The sequence below is a fragment of the Bubalus bubalis genome, chromosome 15, assembly GCF_019923935.1.
Source record: "Bubalus bubalis isolate 160015118507 breed Murrah chromosome 15, NDDB_SH_1, whole genome shotgun sequence".
NCBI lineage: Eukaryota > Metazoa > Chordata > Mammalia > Artiodactyla > Bovidae > Bubalus > Bubalus bubalis.
In genome coordinates this window covers 81,230,756-81,244,541 of record NC_059171.1, presented here as the reverse complement: position 1 = coordinate 81,244,541, position 13,786 = coordinate 81,230,756, and the positions used below count along the sequence as shown (strand labels likewise).

At 58.1% G+C, this 13,786-nt stretch overlaps 3 protein-coding genes across 6 annotated transcripts; 1 reads left to right on the top strand and 2 right to left on the bottom strand.

The window, feature by feature from the left end:
• Positions 1 to 47: 47 nt before the first annotated feature.
• MAF1 (MAF1 homolog, negative regulator of RNA polymerase III) lies at positions 48 to 3,067 on the bottom strand. Of its 2 annotated transcripts, XM_006041086.3 has the most exons (8): positions 2,730 to 3,065; positions 1,887 to 2,009; positions 1,655 to 1,783; positions 1,414 to 1,579; positions 1,162 to 1,283; positions 953 to 1,072; positions 653 to 793; positions 48 to 526 (listed from the first exon to the last, which is right to left on the bottom strand). In XM_006041086.3, the coding sequence occupies exons 2-8, from the start codon at positions 1,967 to 1,969 to the stop codon at positions 505 to 507; spliced, it is 783 nt and encodes a 260-aa protein (XP_006041148.1). In that variant the 5' UTR covers positions 1,970 to 2,009; positions 2,730 to 3,065; the 3' UTR covers positions 48 to 504. The 2 variants fall into 2 exon arrangements, with proteins under 2 accessions (XP_006041148.1, XP_025121396.1); XM_025265611.2 differs by lacking the exon at positions 653 to 793 and having other exon boundaries at positions 2,730 to 3,067.
• A 20-nt stretch (positions 3,068 to 3,087) lies between these two features.
• On the top strand, positions 3,088 to 7,240 carry SHARPIN (SHANK associated RH domain interactor). Of its 2 annotated transcripts, XM_006041088.3 has the most exons (9): positions 3,088 to 3,906; positions 4,196 to 4,370; positions 5,878 to 6,015; positions 6,090 to 6,231; positions 6,317 to 6,407; positions 6,486 to 6,639; positions 6,719 to 6,837; positions 6,920 to 7,048; positions 7,119 to 7,240. In XM_006041088.3, exons 1-9 carry the CDS (start codon positions 3,709 to 3,711, stop codon positions 7,200 to 7,202), a joined length of 1,230 nt encoding a protein of 409 aa, XP_006041150.3. In that variant the 5' UTR covers positions 3,088 to 3,708; the 3' UTR covers positions 7,203 to 7,240. The 2 variants fall into 2 exon arrangements, with proteins under 2 accessions (XP_006041150.3, XP_044784371.1); XM_044928436.1 differs by lacking the exon at positions 6,920 to 7,048.
• Positions 7,241 to 8,436: 1,196 nt separating this feature from the next.
• LOC102393946 (cytochrome c1, heme protein, mitochondrial) lies at positions 8,437 to 10,803 on the bottom strand. Of its 2 annotated transcripts, none has more exons than XM_044928441.1 (7): positions 10,633 to 10,803; positions 9,870 to 10,066; positions 9,657 to 9,787; positions 9,418 to 9,571; positions 9,172 to 9,332; positions 8,840 to 8,940; positions 8,437 to 8,738 (listed from the first exon to the last, which is right to left on the bottom strand). In XM_044928441.1, the coding sequence occupies exons 1-7, from the start codon at positions 10,792 to 10,794 to the stop codon at positions 8,634 to 8,636; spliced, it is 1,011 nt and encodes a 336-aa protein (XP_044784376.1). In that variant the 5' UTR covers positions 10,795 to 10,803; the 3' UTR covers positions 8,437 to 8,633. The 2 variants fall into 2 exon arrangements, with proteins under 2 accessions (XP_044784376.1, XP_025121395.2); XM_025265610.2 differs by having other exon boundaries at positions 9,418 to 9,575; positions 9,661 to 9,787; positions 10,633 to 10,802.
• Positions 10,804 to 13,786: the final 2,983 nt, after the last annotated feature.

The window sequence follows — 13,786 nt, the reverse complement described above, 5'->3', positions numbered from 1 at the left end:
CCCTCGACGCAGGCCCCACCCTGACGCCTCGTGAGTCTAGGTCCACACTAAGTCACAGAAACTTTTATTGGAAACAAACCAGCTGCAGCAAAGTGACACTCAGTGCACGCTGCCCAATGGGCAAGGTGGCGGGGTACAAGTGGGCAGATGAGCCCTGGGACCACTTGCTGGGTCTCCGGCCGTTTAGGCTGGAGTGTGAAGGCCCAGGCCTGAGCCCACACAAAATACAAAAATAAACTCTGCGGTCCAGCAGCCCCTGCCAGTGTCAGTTTGTGTGAGCAGGGCAGTGGCTCTTCCCACCAGGCGCTGTGCTGTCTAGTCCAGCCACAGTGGGCAGCAGCAGCCTGTGGCGGTGAGTAGACAGCCACAGGCTAGAGCCAAGGGCTAGGCAGGCATGGCCTAGGGTGGGCTGGTGCTGTGGCAGCGCCGGGACCTGGGCCCTCAGGTGGGCAGGTCCAGGCCCTGGTCGAAGCTGGGTGAAGCTAGGGCCTCTGCTTCTTCTCTTCACATACAGATCACCGGGACCCTGCACAAAGGGTGGCGTGCAGTGAGCTTTGAGGAGCCCACACCCAGGAGCCCAGGCAGAGCGGGCCCTGCCCTGCCCTGCCCACCCCAGGGTCCATGGAGGGAGGCTGCTGGGGCGATCTCACACCTGTCCTCTTCCATGGTTCCAGGCTCCTCAGGCCCACCCTCGCTGCCTCCACCTCCACTCTCTTCCTCCTCCTCTTCATCTTCCTCCCCGAGCTCCATGTCCAGCTCATTGCCTGCCTCCGAGGGAGTGTAGGTGGATCCACTGGGGGGAGGGGAGACCAGTCTTAAAATCGCCTGCCCCCAGCCTACTGCTGACTCCAGAGAGGATGTCCGAGAAGGAGAAAGTTAGGAATGGGGTGGGGAAAAGGTGTGTGGGCCAAACAGGGAGGTAGGGGACGGAGGGAGACAGGTGCCAGCCAACCTGATAGAGCGGCAGCTGAAGAAAACAATCCGTTTCAGCCGCTTGTTGTAGAAGAAGTAGTTGAAGGACCAGAGGCTGCCATCTTCCCCAAAAGGGTCTGAGTCCAAGTCTGGGTTGTAGCTGGGGCGGGGTGGGGGGTGAGACGTGGCATGAGATCCCAGTGCCACAGAGACCCAGGACCCCCGCCCCATGCAGGGACGCCAGCCCACCTGTAGATGTCGCATTCAGCCAGACAGATCTCCTCATCCACCGCGTTCCACAGTTGTGGCTTCAGGGCCTTGAAGTCCTCCCGGACAGCTGAGAACAGGCTGCAGTTGACTGCATTCACCACCTAGGATGGTCACAGTTGGGGCTGACGAGGAGCCCGGCAGCAGGAATGAACCGGGCTGAGCACGCTAAGTTAGGGAGGACACCTGGGATGGCTGTGGGCCTGCAGGTCCCTTCCCCAACCCCACCCTCACCCAGCTGAGGCTGGGCTCCCGGCTGAACTCATGGCTGCGGGCTGTGCTGAAGTCGTAGTCCGGCCGGAAGGACTCATTGAGCGTGGCAATCAGGTAGAAGAGGGTCTTGCGGCTGCACTTGTCGCTGAGGGGGCCCTCATCCTCGCCACCTTGGCTCTTACTCAGTCTGCACAGAGACAAGTGTCAGCCCAGTGCTGGCCCATTCACCAGTCCCCCATAGGCAGGCCCTGCTCCCACTCACCTGCTGGGGCTGAGGCCTGAGGTCTGGGGTGGGGACAGAGCCTCCAGCACATGTGGCTGGCCCTCCTGGCAGAACTGCTTGAACATGTGCTTGTCGTCACCCGCCATCTTACACGAGTAGCTCTCGATCCTAGAGACGCGGGCAGGACCGTGGAGCATGCCACCTCCCATGCTCAACCAGAACCAGTGCAGAGTGGCCCCTAAGAGGCCAGCCCCCAGAGCCCCAACCTCACCTGCCAATGATATGTGCATCTCCCGTCTCCACGGTCAGCTGCGAGTTGATGGCCTCGAAGCTGGAGTTCTCCAGCAGCTTCATGTCCTCGGGAAGGGTTCTGTGCTCCAGGGGCTAGTGCTGCCTGAGGACGGAGATCAGTCCATGGGAATCTGGCCCGTGGGGTTCCACTTTCAGACCTCCTTGCGGTAAGAGGTGCTGCTGTAAACAACTTGGGCCCCTTCTACAGCCTGCTTCCAGCCCTTCAGCACTGGCGGGAGAAACGGTAAGACCGGCAAGTCCAGGCCCAGCTCAGCTACACCTCCTGCACCTCACAGGAGTTCTTTGGCCAGGCTGGGGGACCCACCGGGGATCCTGCTAACCCCGAGGACGGTGGGTTAGTCTCTCCCTCAACACTCTCCATCCCACCAAGGAGAGCCCCGGGAGTCCGCGAAGGGGCGTGACTCCTGCAGTTTCCCTCTGGCCAAAGTGAAAACCCGCTTCCGGTAAGGAACCAGGACATCTGGGGCTCGGCTCTGCCGTCGCCTGGACGCGGCGCTCTTCCCTGTTCTACAGACGGCTTTCTAGTGAGGGAGAGAGGAAACCATGAGCTCCTCCGTTTTCCTTCAAAAGTATGAGAGAGGGCGGAGAGAAGCCCTGAGGCCCCCGGAGTGTCGGCCAGACAGGCCGCTAGGGCGCCCCAGAGTCCGCCGGGTCTCGGGGGAAACTCCAGCCGGGGCGCAGGAACTACGCGTCCCAGGCAGCCGTGCGCCTCGGGGTGCGCGCATGCGCGCCGGCGCGAAGCCCGCTGGGCACTGTAGTCCGGACAGCCCGGGTCGCCGCCGGGCACAGGGCGTACACCTACCTGCTTGCGCCGCGCTCAATCGGGCCGGGCCAGACTCGGCAGGGTCAGGTCGATGGGCGTCGGTGCGGCTGAAAAGGCGGGGTGGGCCTTGCGCGGCGCGGGCTTCTCAAGAACGGGCGGAGGCGCCGCGGCCTCCACTCGGGCCGCACTGTATCCGGGGGAAGAAGCTCCGCGGCGACGTCCCGTTACTCCTGGCCCTGCCGGCCCCTGCGGACTGCCACCGCGACATAGCCTCGCCCCTGCACGGCGCCCTACTATCGCGACCGACTTGTCCGCCGACCGCCACAGAGGGCCCGAGCAAGCGAGCGAACGACCTCTGCCTCCCGGAGCCGGACAACAACAAGCGTCTGCCAGGTCCGGCCCCACGCGTCTGAATGGCCCGCTCCAGCCGTCGGAACTGGGAGCTCGCACAGTCATTGGGGGTGGCATCCGCCGCTCAGTCCCGATGTCCGCTCCTACTGGATACGACCCCTGTCCGTCATCTTCTCCGGCCGTGCGAACCCTCCTCCCACCCTAGCGTTTATTGGCCGCGGCCCTCGAGGCCCCGCCCCAGTGGCTTCCCAGTTCCCCGGAGGGCCTAGTGGACTAGTGAGGCTACCGCGTGAGCGGCGGGAGGTGGGCTGCGGCCCAGAAGGGGCTCCGGAGTAGCGTTCGGCTTAGGAGTCAGATACTGGGTTCATAAGGACCGCCGAGCTCAGCCCCAACCCGAGCCTCTAGGGCCTTCCATTCGTGGCCGGTGCTGGCGTCTCTGACGCTCTGCCTGGAGTACAGGCCTCCAAGCCCAGCCTCACCCGCTTTTGTCGGGAGACCTTCGGGCCAAGCGCCATCGTGGGCGAAGCGGGAGCGGCAGACGGCTCCGACGCTCGGGCAGCGCCCGGAACCCCAGGCTCGTGGTTACAGTTTCCGGCCGGTGTAGGCGTTCAAAGACCCAAGGCCACGGAAGCGGGCTCGGGGGTGCAGTGCGGGGGCCGGACCGGAGATGGCGCCGCCGGCGGGCGGCACAGCCGCGGGCTCGGACCCTGGCTCGGCCGCGGTGCTCCTGGCCGTGCATGTCGCGGTGAGGCCACTGGGCGCCGGCCTGGACGTGGCGGCCCAGCCGCGGAGGCTGCAGCTGAGTGCGGACCCCGAGCGACCAGGGCGCTTCCGGCTGGAAATGCTGGGCGCGAGCCCCGGGGCGGTGAGTGGGGCCGGCGGGGGCGCGCGGCCTGGCCGCTGAGCCTGAAGCCAGGCTTTTCCGTTTGCTAGCCGCGTGCCGTTATCTTTTCCTTGCTTCTGTTTCCTTGTCTGTAAAATGGGGATAATGCTGGTACTTCCCTTTGTAGGATTACTGTGAGGGTTTCATAAAATAACACTAGTAAAAGGCTTAGGACGTTGTAAGTAGTCGACAAACGTTACCTTGTATTCCTTTGATTATCATGCAGTATGTGCTGGGGGAGGCACTGAGCCTGGACTGTCCCTCTCCTCAGGTCAGTTTGGAGTGGCCCTTGGAGTCAGTCTCCTACACAGTCCGAGGCCCCTGCCAGCATGAGCTGCAGCCTCCACCGGGAGGGCCTGGGACTCTCAGCCTGCACTTCGCCAACCCTCAGGAAGCTCAGCAGTGGGCAGCCCTAGTCCGAGATGCTACCGTGGAAGGACAGAATGGTCAGTGCCCTGGAGTAAAGATTCACCAGGCCAGGGCCAGTGTTTGTTCTGCAAGAGGGCAGGAGTAGCCCCAACCCCCCAGGCTTGGATGGGGGCAGTAATGGGGAAAGCTGAGCCCCTATTGCCCACTGCTGGGGTTCTGGGAGCACTCCCAGGAGTGAGGAAGTAGAGAAAAGGAACAGAGACCGAAGGCAGTGCCAGACAGGTGTGGAGGGGCAGTGTATGCAGACCCTCAGGACCGGGGTGAGAAGACAAGACTATCAGAAGCGTGGAAGATACTCAGTGGGAGAGTGACAGGCTCAGATTCAAGTTTCTGAAAACTGGTGGAGCCTTGCATTCGTGTGGGTGATGCAGACAGGCCTGGAGGGAGGAAGGATGTTTCCAGAGATGCTTAGGAGAGGACTTGGCTGGATTTCCTGGAGGTTTGAATGGAAAAGTTAATGGTTGAGAAGCTGGAAGGAACAGACACTGCAGAGGGCCTGTTTGGGAGAGCATAGAAGTTGTCAGGTTCTTAAAACATGTGGGAGGGAAAGGAGGTAGAAGGAGCTTGGGTTCTGAAGAGGAAAAGTTGGGGGTAGAAAAGGTCAACCAAGGTCACTAGAAGACAGAAACAAGGAGAGGGTCAGGCAGGCAGCCAGTGCATCAGGGAAGGAGTTCACAGATGCTACAGGTGAGCTGGTGAGCAAAAAGCACCCAGTGAGATGGAAGAGAGGTCCAGACAGCAGCATCTGCGGAGGGAGAAAGACACTTTTCTTTCATGCATACATTGGTTGGTTGGTTCACCACATGTGTATTCTGCACCTGTAGTAAGCACTCCTTCAAGGCCTTAGAGATTCCAGGCAGGCCTGGTGCTGGGTGCTCGGGAGCCCTGCTTATCTGAGTGGGCAGATGGCTCACAATATTGAAGCAAAGGAACTGCATCTGCACCACATGGGCAGGGCGTAAGTGGGAGGTAAGAAAGGGAGCCGGTGGCACGCTCAGGGCAAGCACCAGCTGGAGAGGGGTTGTTTGGAATGGGATCAGCCCAGAGTGCTCTGTGCTGATGGCAGAGCCAGGAGAGACGTCCGAGTTCCCTGAAAGGAGGCCACCTTGACTGCAGGACTCCTGGAGACTTCCGCTGGTTCTGCTGTGAGGCCCAGGGAGCTTCTTGGCTGGCTGAGAGGGCTTATACAGGCCAAGAGAGGTGGCCCAGCCCCTGTGGAGGAGGGCTGCAGGTGGGACTGGGCAGCAAAGGAGGCCAGAAGGACTCCAGAGCCCAAGAAAGAGCCAAGTGCAACTCTGAGTGGAGTCAGCACGGACCTCCGGGGTGTGCAGGGGCCAAGACTGGGCCAAGGCAAGGCCCTGGCATGGGCTGAGCTGAGGAGGGGGGAGACAAAGGTACTGGAAGCCTGAGGTGAAACAGCAGAGGCCTGGGTGTGTACTCTGTGGGGGACCAGATCTGGTGTGTACTCTGTGGGGGGCCAGATCTCAAAGAGACCACCAGCCCACCCCACATCTTTCCTCCTAGGCAGTGACAGCTTGCCCCCAGCCCTAGGCCCAGAAACGCGCCCTGTCTCCCCGCCTAGTCCCCTTGAAGTGCCCACACCCAAGGCCCCCAAGCCCAAGGTGGATCTTCCTTGGAGCCCTGGAGACTTGATGGAGAAAGGTAAAGGCAGGTGGCCGGAGGGGCTGGGGGAAGTAGCCAGTGTGGGGTTGCAATGGCTCTCTCTTCCCCTGCAGAAGAGCTGGCAGGGCGCCTGACCCGGGCCGTAGAGGGTGGGGATGAGAAGGGAGCAGCCCAAGCAGCAGCCATCCTGGCACAGCGTCATGTGGCCCTCAGGGTCCAGCTCCAGGAGGCCTACTTTCCTCCTGGCCCCATCAGGTAAGGCCTGGGACCTCTTTCTCACCCGGACCCCCAGGCCTCTCAGGTCCCCCATCCTTAACCTGTGACCTCCATTCTGGCCCAGGCTCCAGGTCACAGTTGAAGACGCTGCATCCTCTGCCCATGTCTCACTGCAGGTTCACCCCCACTGCACCATCAGGGCCCTCCAGGAGCAGGCGAGCACGTGGTCTGGGGAACCCGGGTGGGGGGTGGCGGGAGGCGGCCTGGGTGACACTCTGACACTCTGGCCCCAGGTGTTCTCAGAGTTTGGCTTCCCACCGGCTGTGCAGCGCTGGGTCATCGGGAGGTGCCTGTGTGTCCCTGAACACAGCCTCGCTTTCTATGGGGTCCGGCGGGATGGAGACCCTGCTTTCCTCTACCTGCTCTCAGCTCCCCGAGAAGCCCCAGGTCAGTCCTTGATTGGGGCGGGATGAGGAAGGTGGAGTGCAGCCCGCCACGGTCCCGAGTCTCACCCCCTCTGTCGCAGGACGCAGTCCTCAGCGTCCCCAGAAGGTGGATGGGGAACTAGGCCGCCTGTTCCCACAGTCACTGGGGCTGCCCCCAACCCCTCAGCCAACCAGCTCCAGCCTGCCCAGCCCCCTTCAGGTGAGCAGGGACTGGGCTGGGTGGCCTTGGCACTGTGGGTATTGAAAGCGGGTGAGCAGCAACCGTGTGCTCACCTCCCTAGCCCGGCTGGCCCTGCCCATCGTGCACCTTCATCAACGCCCCAAGCCGCCCTGGCTGTGAGATGTGCAGCACCCAGAGGCCCTGTGCTTGGGACCCCCTTCCCACAGCCTCCACCCAGCAGCTCCCAAAGGTACCAGGAGCAAAGGCGGGGAGGGGACAGGACAGAACAAGCAGAATGACCCATCTTCCCCTCCTTCCAGGTCACGCGGAGAGAGGATGGCCCTTCCCTTCCAGGCCCAAGGTCCCTGGACCCCCTCCTGAACCTCTCAGGGAACCCCTGCTGATTGCTCGCTGGAGTCATTAAAGACACTTCTGAGCTGGCCACGTGCCCTTTCACTGTGCCTTCCTGCAGCCTGGGAGGATGGAGGGCAGAGAGCCCTCTGAGAGGAACCCTGGCAGTCTTGGGTGGGTGGGGCCTTCCCAGTGGAGCCCAGGAGGCTACCGAAGAGCACACTTGGAATGCAGGTCACAAGGCATGGGGGCCTGGCACCCAAGGTACCAAGGGTGGGCAGGGCACCCCCCATCTGCTGACCCCTGGGCTGGCCCTTCAGACACACACCCTGCCCTCCTCTCAGCGCTCACCCTCCCCACCCTGGCCGCCTCTCCTCTAGGCTGCTCCCACCCTACTGCCCCTCACACTCCCTGCTTGGGGACAAGAAAAGCTCTGAAGCAAAGAGCCCTGGCCAGGGCCACAGGCCAGTGCCAAGAAGCACCGCCCTGGACCTCCACCCACTGACAGGTCCATGGCTGTGTAAACCTGGACACTCCCAGCCACCCTGTGGACTGCCAGGAGGGGCCATCCCCTCAGAGATGGGGACCATTCTGTTTACAGCAAGCACCTCCAGCTGCCCAGCCAAGAGACCAGAAGCTCCTTCCACTGGCCTCTGCCTGCCTGTTTCTTGGCAGGGCTGAGAGCTGCCCGCCTCTCCCAGCCAGCCCCAGTCCTAGGATCAACTCTTGCAGCTCCTACTTGAGGCCAGCCTCTCCCTGGTTGATACGCACCAGGGCTCCCTGCTGTCCTCAGGATGAAAGTCAAGTGCTTTCACTTGACTCTGATTACTGCAGCAGGGCTCAGGACCCCCTTTTCACCTGTGACCAAGTACTCGCCACTCTAATTAATGTTGCTATTTTCCAGTTCTCTGCTTCCTGTCCTATATTCAGTGCTGACTGGACTCTCAGCCAACAGTCTGTGCAGGGCAATCCTGACCATACTACACTGGGCACCCCCGGGAGCTCTCAGGGCAAGGGTCCCAGTCCCATTTTTGTGTGTGTGTGTGTGTGTGTTGCTTCAGTTGTGTCTAATTCTTGTGGTCCCATAGACTGTAGCCCGCCAGGGTCCTCTGTCTATGGGATTCTCCAGGCAAAAATACTGGAGTGGGTTGCCATGCCCTCCTACAGAGGATCTCCCCGACCCAGGGATTGAACCCTCATGTGGTGGGTCCTTTACCACTACCACCACTTGAGAAGCCCAGAGTCCCCTGCAAACCTATACTCCCATCACACGATAGTTCAGGTAGGTGTGTTGAGAAACTTAATTTATTTCCACAGTGGGCGCTGAACGATCTGAAACTAGAGCCCCAGCTCCTGCCCCTCCCCCTCTTGTCCCAGAGGAAGAGGGGCTTGGCCAGGAGGGCTGCCTGAGACCTCAGCAGGCCCAGTGTGGCTCCCGGGCCTGAGGACCTTGAAGCTCAGGACAGCAAAGACAGCGGGTAGGGTCACTTGGGTGGCCGATAGGCCAGCTTTCGGCTCTTGAGGACTGACCACTTATGCCGCTTCATGGCGTAGACCAGGGGCAGAAGCAAGCCCATCATCAGCAGCATCTGGGGATGAGGCAGGCTCAGAGGAGGGAGGCAGAAAGAACCCCTGCTCAGCTCCCAGCCTGTCCCCAGGCCCACCGTGCCCCTCGGCCCAGTCCCTTCACCTTGAGCCCCATGCGTTTGCGATGGTCGTGTTCTGGTTCAGCTGCCCAGCGCAGGAAGGTACACACGTCCTTGGCTACCTGGGACATGGTAGCTGGGGTGCCTGAGTCAAGGACAAGTGGTCTAAGGGCTGTCCGAGGGGGTCCCTGCCCAAAGCTTCAAAAGGGATGAGACCCAACCCCTACCCCCAGTATATAGATGGTATGAATATGACCCATGCTTCTCCATACACATACATAGTGCCCCAAACCAAGGAAGGTGCAAGACCTCTTGGGGCAAGAAAACAGGGAAAGCAGGACCCAATTTGCCCATCCCCACGGTGGGGGCCTCTCACCATCATCAAACTCCAAGACCTCATTGTAGATTGGAGGGGCCATGCCAATGGCCTGGCCAGGAAAATAAGGGTTGAAGTAGAGGCCTTCTCGCAGCGACACCCCAGTGGGCGGCTCACAGTAGCCGGTGAGCAAGGAAAAGACGTAGTCCTCACCACCGTGCCTGGGACCAGATTGGGGTGTCCTCAACCTCTGGCATGAGGTGGGCCTTTCTCACTCCCCACACCACCCTGCAGGCAGCCCCTTACCTAGCTCGCACGATGTAGCTGAGGTCAGGGGGCAGTGCTCCGTTGTTGGCTGCACGCGCAGCCTCAGGGTTGGGGTATGGTTTGGGGAAGTAGTCAGACAGCTTCCCTGGGCGCATGAACATCTCCCCATCTTCATTGGGGCCGTCCTGAACCTCTACCTGCCACCGAGAGACTCATCACAACCCTGCTGTCCAGCACAGCAGGAGCCCCAATCCTTGGGTCCTTTGCATGCCCAGTGCCCACCTCCTCAGCCAGCGCCTTGGCTTCATCCTCTGTGTAGCACACGCCCACCAGGTGGCGGTAGGCCACGTAGTCCATGCTGTGGCAGGAGGAGCACACCTGCTTGTACACCTGGAAACCCCTCCGGATGCTGGAGAGAGAGACAGGGTTAGGGGCGCCAAGGATTCTACCCCACCCGGTCCACCCATAAACTCCCCCAGCCAGCCACACACCTGGTGTGGTCCAGGGAGGAGAGGAGGCCACGGTGGGACCACGGATAGCTGGGAGGGTGCAGCTCCAGGTCACTAGCACTCACGGCAGAATGCAGAGCCACTGCCAGCCCTGCACCCCCTGCCGCCAGCATGCCCAGCGCTGACAGAATCACTTTCCGGCCCCGGGACAGGCCAGACTTCGACGACAACGACACTGCCTGCAAGAGTCCCGCTCAGCGCCTTTCAGAACACCACCCAGCCCTACCTGGGGATCTGACTCTCATGCACCCAACACCGGCCACCTCGCGCGCCACTGCCCTCCCCGCCGCGGACCCCTCGACCCGCTCTGTCCCCGAGGAGGAGATGTGAGGCGTGATCTTGGATCCTGGGCCGGGAATCAAGCCGAAGTGAGCAAGGGTGCGGGGACAGGCCAAGGTCACAAGCAGTTGCTGAGGTCAGTTCAGGACGCAGGCCCAGTCTGGGAGGCTGGGGCCGGAGCGAGCCTCGGCGCGACCCCCGGGGAAGGCCCCGGTCCCGAGCCGGCGGCGAGCCCGCCCCGCAGCCCCCCACGCTCGGCATCAGGCCCTTGTGCTGCTCGGAGGAGTGGAGACTAGCCCTGCTCCCAGGCGCCCAAGGTCAGCAGGCGGCGGGGGTCCGGCCGGGGCGGGGGCCCGGGTGCGGAGGCCGCTCCCGCGCTGCCAAAGCCCGCGCCGGGAGCCTCCCCGCGGTGACCTTCAGCGGGATGCGGGGCCGCCCGGCGGCCAGTTTCAGGGCCAGAGCTCACCTGGGGTGTCCGTAGTGGGAGCTGCCCGGGCCGCGCGCCACACAGCAGACCTCGGGCCCGCGCTCCCGGCAGCCCCGTGCCCCGCGGGCCCACCATCGCCGCGCGAAGCGTAGCCGCCGCCGCCGCCATCTTGGCCCTCTTCAGCGCGGCCACCGCTCCCATCGGCCTCTGCGGCGGCAAAGGATATTAAACCTCGCGATAGCCGGGAGGCGTGTGAGGGGGCGGGGCGGGGCGGGGCGGGGGGTGGGCTCTGCCCTTCAAGGCCGCGCACCGCATCGCGGTGCTACTCCAGTCGTCGTGGAAACCTACGGTTGTGCAAGTCGGTGTTGTGTCTCTCTGTTGCCGTGACAACGCCCAACTACCTGGTTACCCTAGTCCCGCGGCTGATCTCTCCAAGGCTCAGCTGTGCTGCGCGCCTACGCCTAAATGCCCATAACCCGGAATCCACCGCTTTATTGCACGCTTTCGTCCAACAGTATTTCCCGACTTGGAGCGGTGGAAGAACACCTTCATTGCAAAGAATTGCCATTATTTAACCAGTCTGATGGTCCCCTGTAAACCCCACTTGCCAAGCATACTCAGCTTGTCCAGGGCTGTTAGCCTAACCCCCAAGACTGTTGAAGGCAATTCTGGCAAGTGTTGTAATTTCCCCGAGGCAATGGAGAACAACTGGCGCAAGTAATAGACTAACCAAAAAGTTGGAAAGGAAGAAAGAGGAATACTATGTCCACAGGGCGCTCAGACTGTGAAGAATCTGCCTGCAATGCAGGAGACCTGGGTTTCATCTCTGGGTTGAGAAAATTCCCTGGAGGAGGGCATGGCAACCCACTCCGGTATTGCCTGGAAAATCCCCATGGACAGAGGATCCTGGCGGGCTATACGTTCTATGGGGGTCGCAAAGAATCGGACACGACTGAGCGACTAAGCACGGCACAGCACTTATTTCCAGAATACAGAAAATCCCGAACATAAGTAGGACAGTGTATACTCATGAAAGACCAGAAAAAGCCCTAAGTGCTCACCTCTGGCTAACCTTGAGGCTCTGTGCACAGTTGAAGCCTGAAGCAGAGTTGTAAATTGCCTAGCTGAATTCTGAAGCATGCTTAGAAAAAGATAGAGATTTATTGGTTATGAAATTAAAAGATACTTGCTCCTTGGAAGAAAAACTATGACAAACCTAGACAGTGTATTGAAAAGCAGAGACATCACTTGGCCAGCAAAGGTCTCTCTAGTAAAAGCTACGGTTTTTCCAGTAGTCATGTATGGATGTGAGAGTGGAACCATAAAGAAGGCTGAGCTCTGAAGAATTGATGCTTTAGAACTGTGGTACTGGAGAAGACTCTTGAGAGTATCCCTTGGACAGCAGGGAGATTGAACCAGTCAATCCTAGAGGAAATCAGTCCTGAATATTCATTGGAAGGACTGATGCTGAAGCTGAAGCACCAGTACTTTGGCCACCTGATGTGAACAGTCAACTAATTGGCAAAGACCCTGATGCTTTGAAAGACTGAAGGCAGGAGGAGAAGGGGACAACAGAGGATAAAGGGGTTGGATGGTATCACGGATTCAATGGACATGAGTTTGAGCAAACTCTTAAGAGACTGTGAAGGACAGGGAAGCCTGGTATGCTGCAGTCCATAGGGTCAAAAAGAGTCAGACATGACTGAGCAACTGAACAATTATTGGTTCCAGACACTTAAGGAAATTTCTGTCCAGTCATTTATCTGACCACTGAGCTAACCAGGTAGAAACTTTGCTGGCTACCCATGACAAATAGTAGACTTACTTGATAGAATTAGTTCAGAAAAGTCACTATACCAATACAACTACCACAGCAGCAACAGTGACAAAACTTGGACTCTAATGTCCAGAGTTTCCACTTTGTTTCATTAAATCCAGTCAGTCCTAAAGGAAATCAACCCTGAATATTCATTGGAAGGACTGATGCTGAAGCTGAAGCTCCAGTACTCTGGCCATCTGATGCAAAGGGCCAACTCATTGGAAAAGACCCTGATGCTGGGAAAGATTGAAGGCAGGAGAAGGGGGCGACATAGGATGAGATGGTTGGATGGCATCACCAACTCAGTGGACATGAGTTTGAGCAAACTCCAGGAGATAGTGAAAGACAGGGAAGCCTGGCATACTGCAGTCCATGGGATCTCAAAGAGTTGGACACAACTGAGTGACTGAACAACCACAACAACAAATCATTTAAAATGTCTAGTTTTCAACAAAAAATTATGTGACATCTAAAGAAAGGAGAGGGTCTGGCCTATAAATGGGAATAAAAAGAACCAATCAATAGGAACTACTCCTGGGAAATTTAGCTAAATATAATTTAAAGAAGGAGGGGCTAAATATGATATATACATACCACTACATATAAAATAGATAACTAATGAGGACTTTCTGTATAGCACAGGTAACTCTACTCAATACTCTGTAATGAGTCACATGGGAAAAGATCTAAAAGAGGGGATGTATGTGTATGTATAACTTTCACTTTGCTGTATAGCAGAAACTAACACACAACATTGTAAATAAACTATACTCCACTAAAAGTAAAAAACTTTTAATAAAAAATTGAATTAAAAAGTATGTTCAATGTGCCACAATATCTAAAAAACTAGAGGAAAGTATAATAATGTCTCATGAAATAGAGAATGTCAATAAAAAGAAATTACAAAGAGAATCCAAATAGAAATGTTGGAGTTGAAATGTACAACAATGGAAATGAAACATTTTACTGAAGGGCTCTACTGCAGGTTTGAGTAAGTAGATGAAAGAATTAGCGAACTTGAAGTTAGGTCAATTGAGATCATCTGGTCTGCAAAACAAACCCCAAAAAAAGGAGGAAAAATTAACAGAGCCTCAGCGACCTGTGGGACATCACTAAGCATACCAACCTATACAAAATTCTCAGGAGCAAAGGAGAAATAAAGTAAGGGACAAAACAATATTTAAAGAAATTGTGACTGAAAACTTTCCAAATTTGACTGAAACAAACAAACATGTATGTATTCTACACATACAGGAAGTTCAAGAACCCCAAGTAGGAAAATTAACAGAAAATCTCATACCAGAAACCATGGAGGCCAGAAGGTGGTGGTATGAGTTGGTTCAAGTGCTGAAAGAATAAACCAGGTAAATCTGC

Excerpts from the sequence above, each read along its gene's own strand:
- LOC102393946 (XM_044928441.1), bottom strand. The coding sequence starts at position 10,794 with ATGGGAGCGGTGGCCGCGCTGAAGAGGGCCAAGATGGCGGCGGCGGCG. Across the intron at positions 9,788-9,869 it reads TCCTCCCTGGACCACACCAG|CATCCGGAGGGGTTTCCAGG; the intron begins GTGTGTGGCTGG and ends CTCTCTCTCCAG. Across the intron at positions 9,572-9,656 it reads GGCGCTGGCTGAGGAGGTGG|AGGTTCAGGACGGCCCCAAT; the intron begins GCACTGGGCATG and ends GGTGGCAGGTAG.
- SHARPIN (XM_006041088.3), top strand. The coding sequence starts at position 3,709 with ATGGCGCCGCCGGCGGGCGGCACAGCCGCGGGCTCGGACCCTGGCTCG. Across the intron at positions 6,640-6,718 it reads AGCTCCCCGAGAAGCCCCAG|GACGCAGTCCTCAGCGTCCC; the intron begins GTCAGTCCTTGA and ends CCTCTGTCGCAG. Across the intron at positions 6,838-6,919 it reads GCCTGCCCAGCCCCCTTCAG|CCCGGCTGGCCCTGCCCATC; the intron begins GTGAGCAGGGAC and ends TCACCTCCCTAG.
- MAF1 (XM_006041086.3), bottom strand. The coding sequence starts at position 1,969 with ATGAAGCTGCTGGAGAACTCCAGCTTCGAGGCCATCAACTCGCAGCTG. Across the intron at positions 1,784-1,886 it reads GATGCACATATCATTGGCAG|GATCGAGAGCTACTCGTGTA; the intron begins GTGAGGTTGGGG and ends CCGCGTCTCTAG. Across the intron at positions 1,073-1,161 it reads GCTGAATGCGACATCTACAG|CTACAACCCAGACTTGGACT; the intron begins GTGGGCTGGCGT and ends ACCCCGCCCCAG.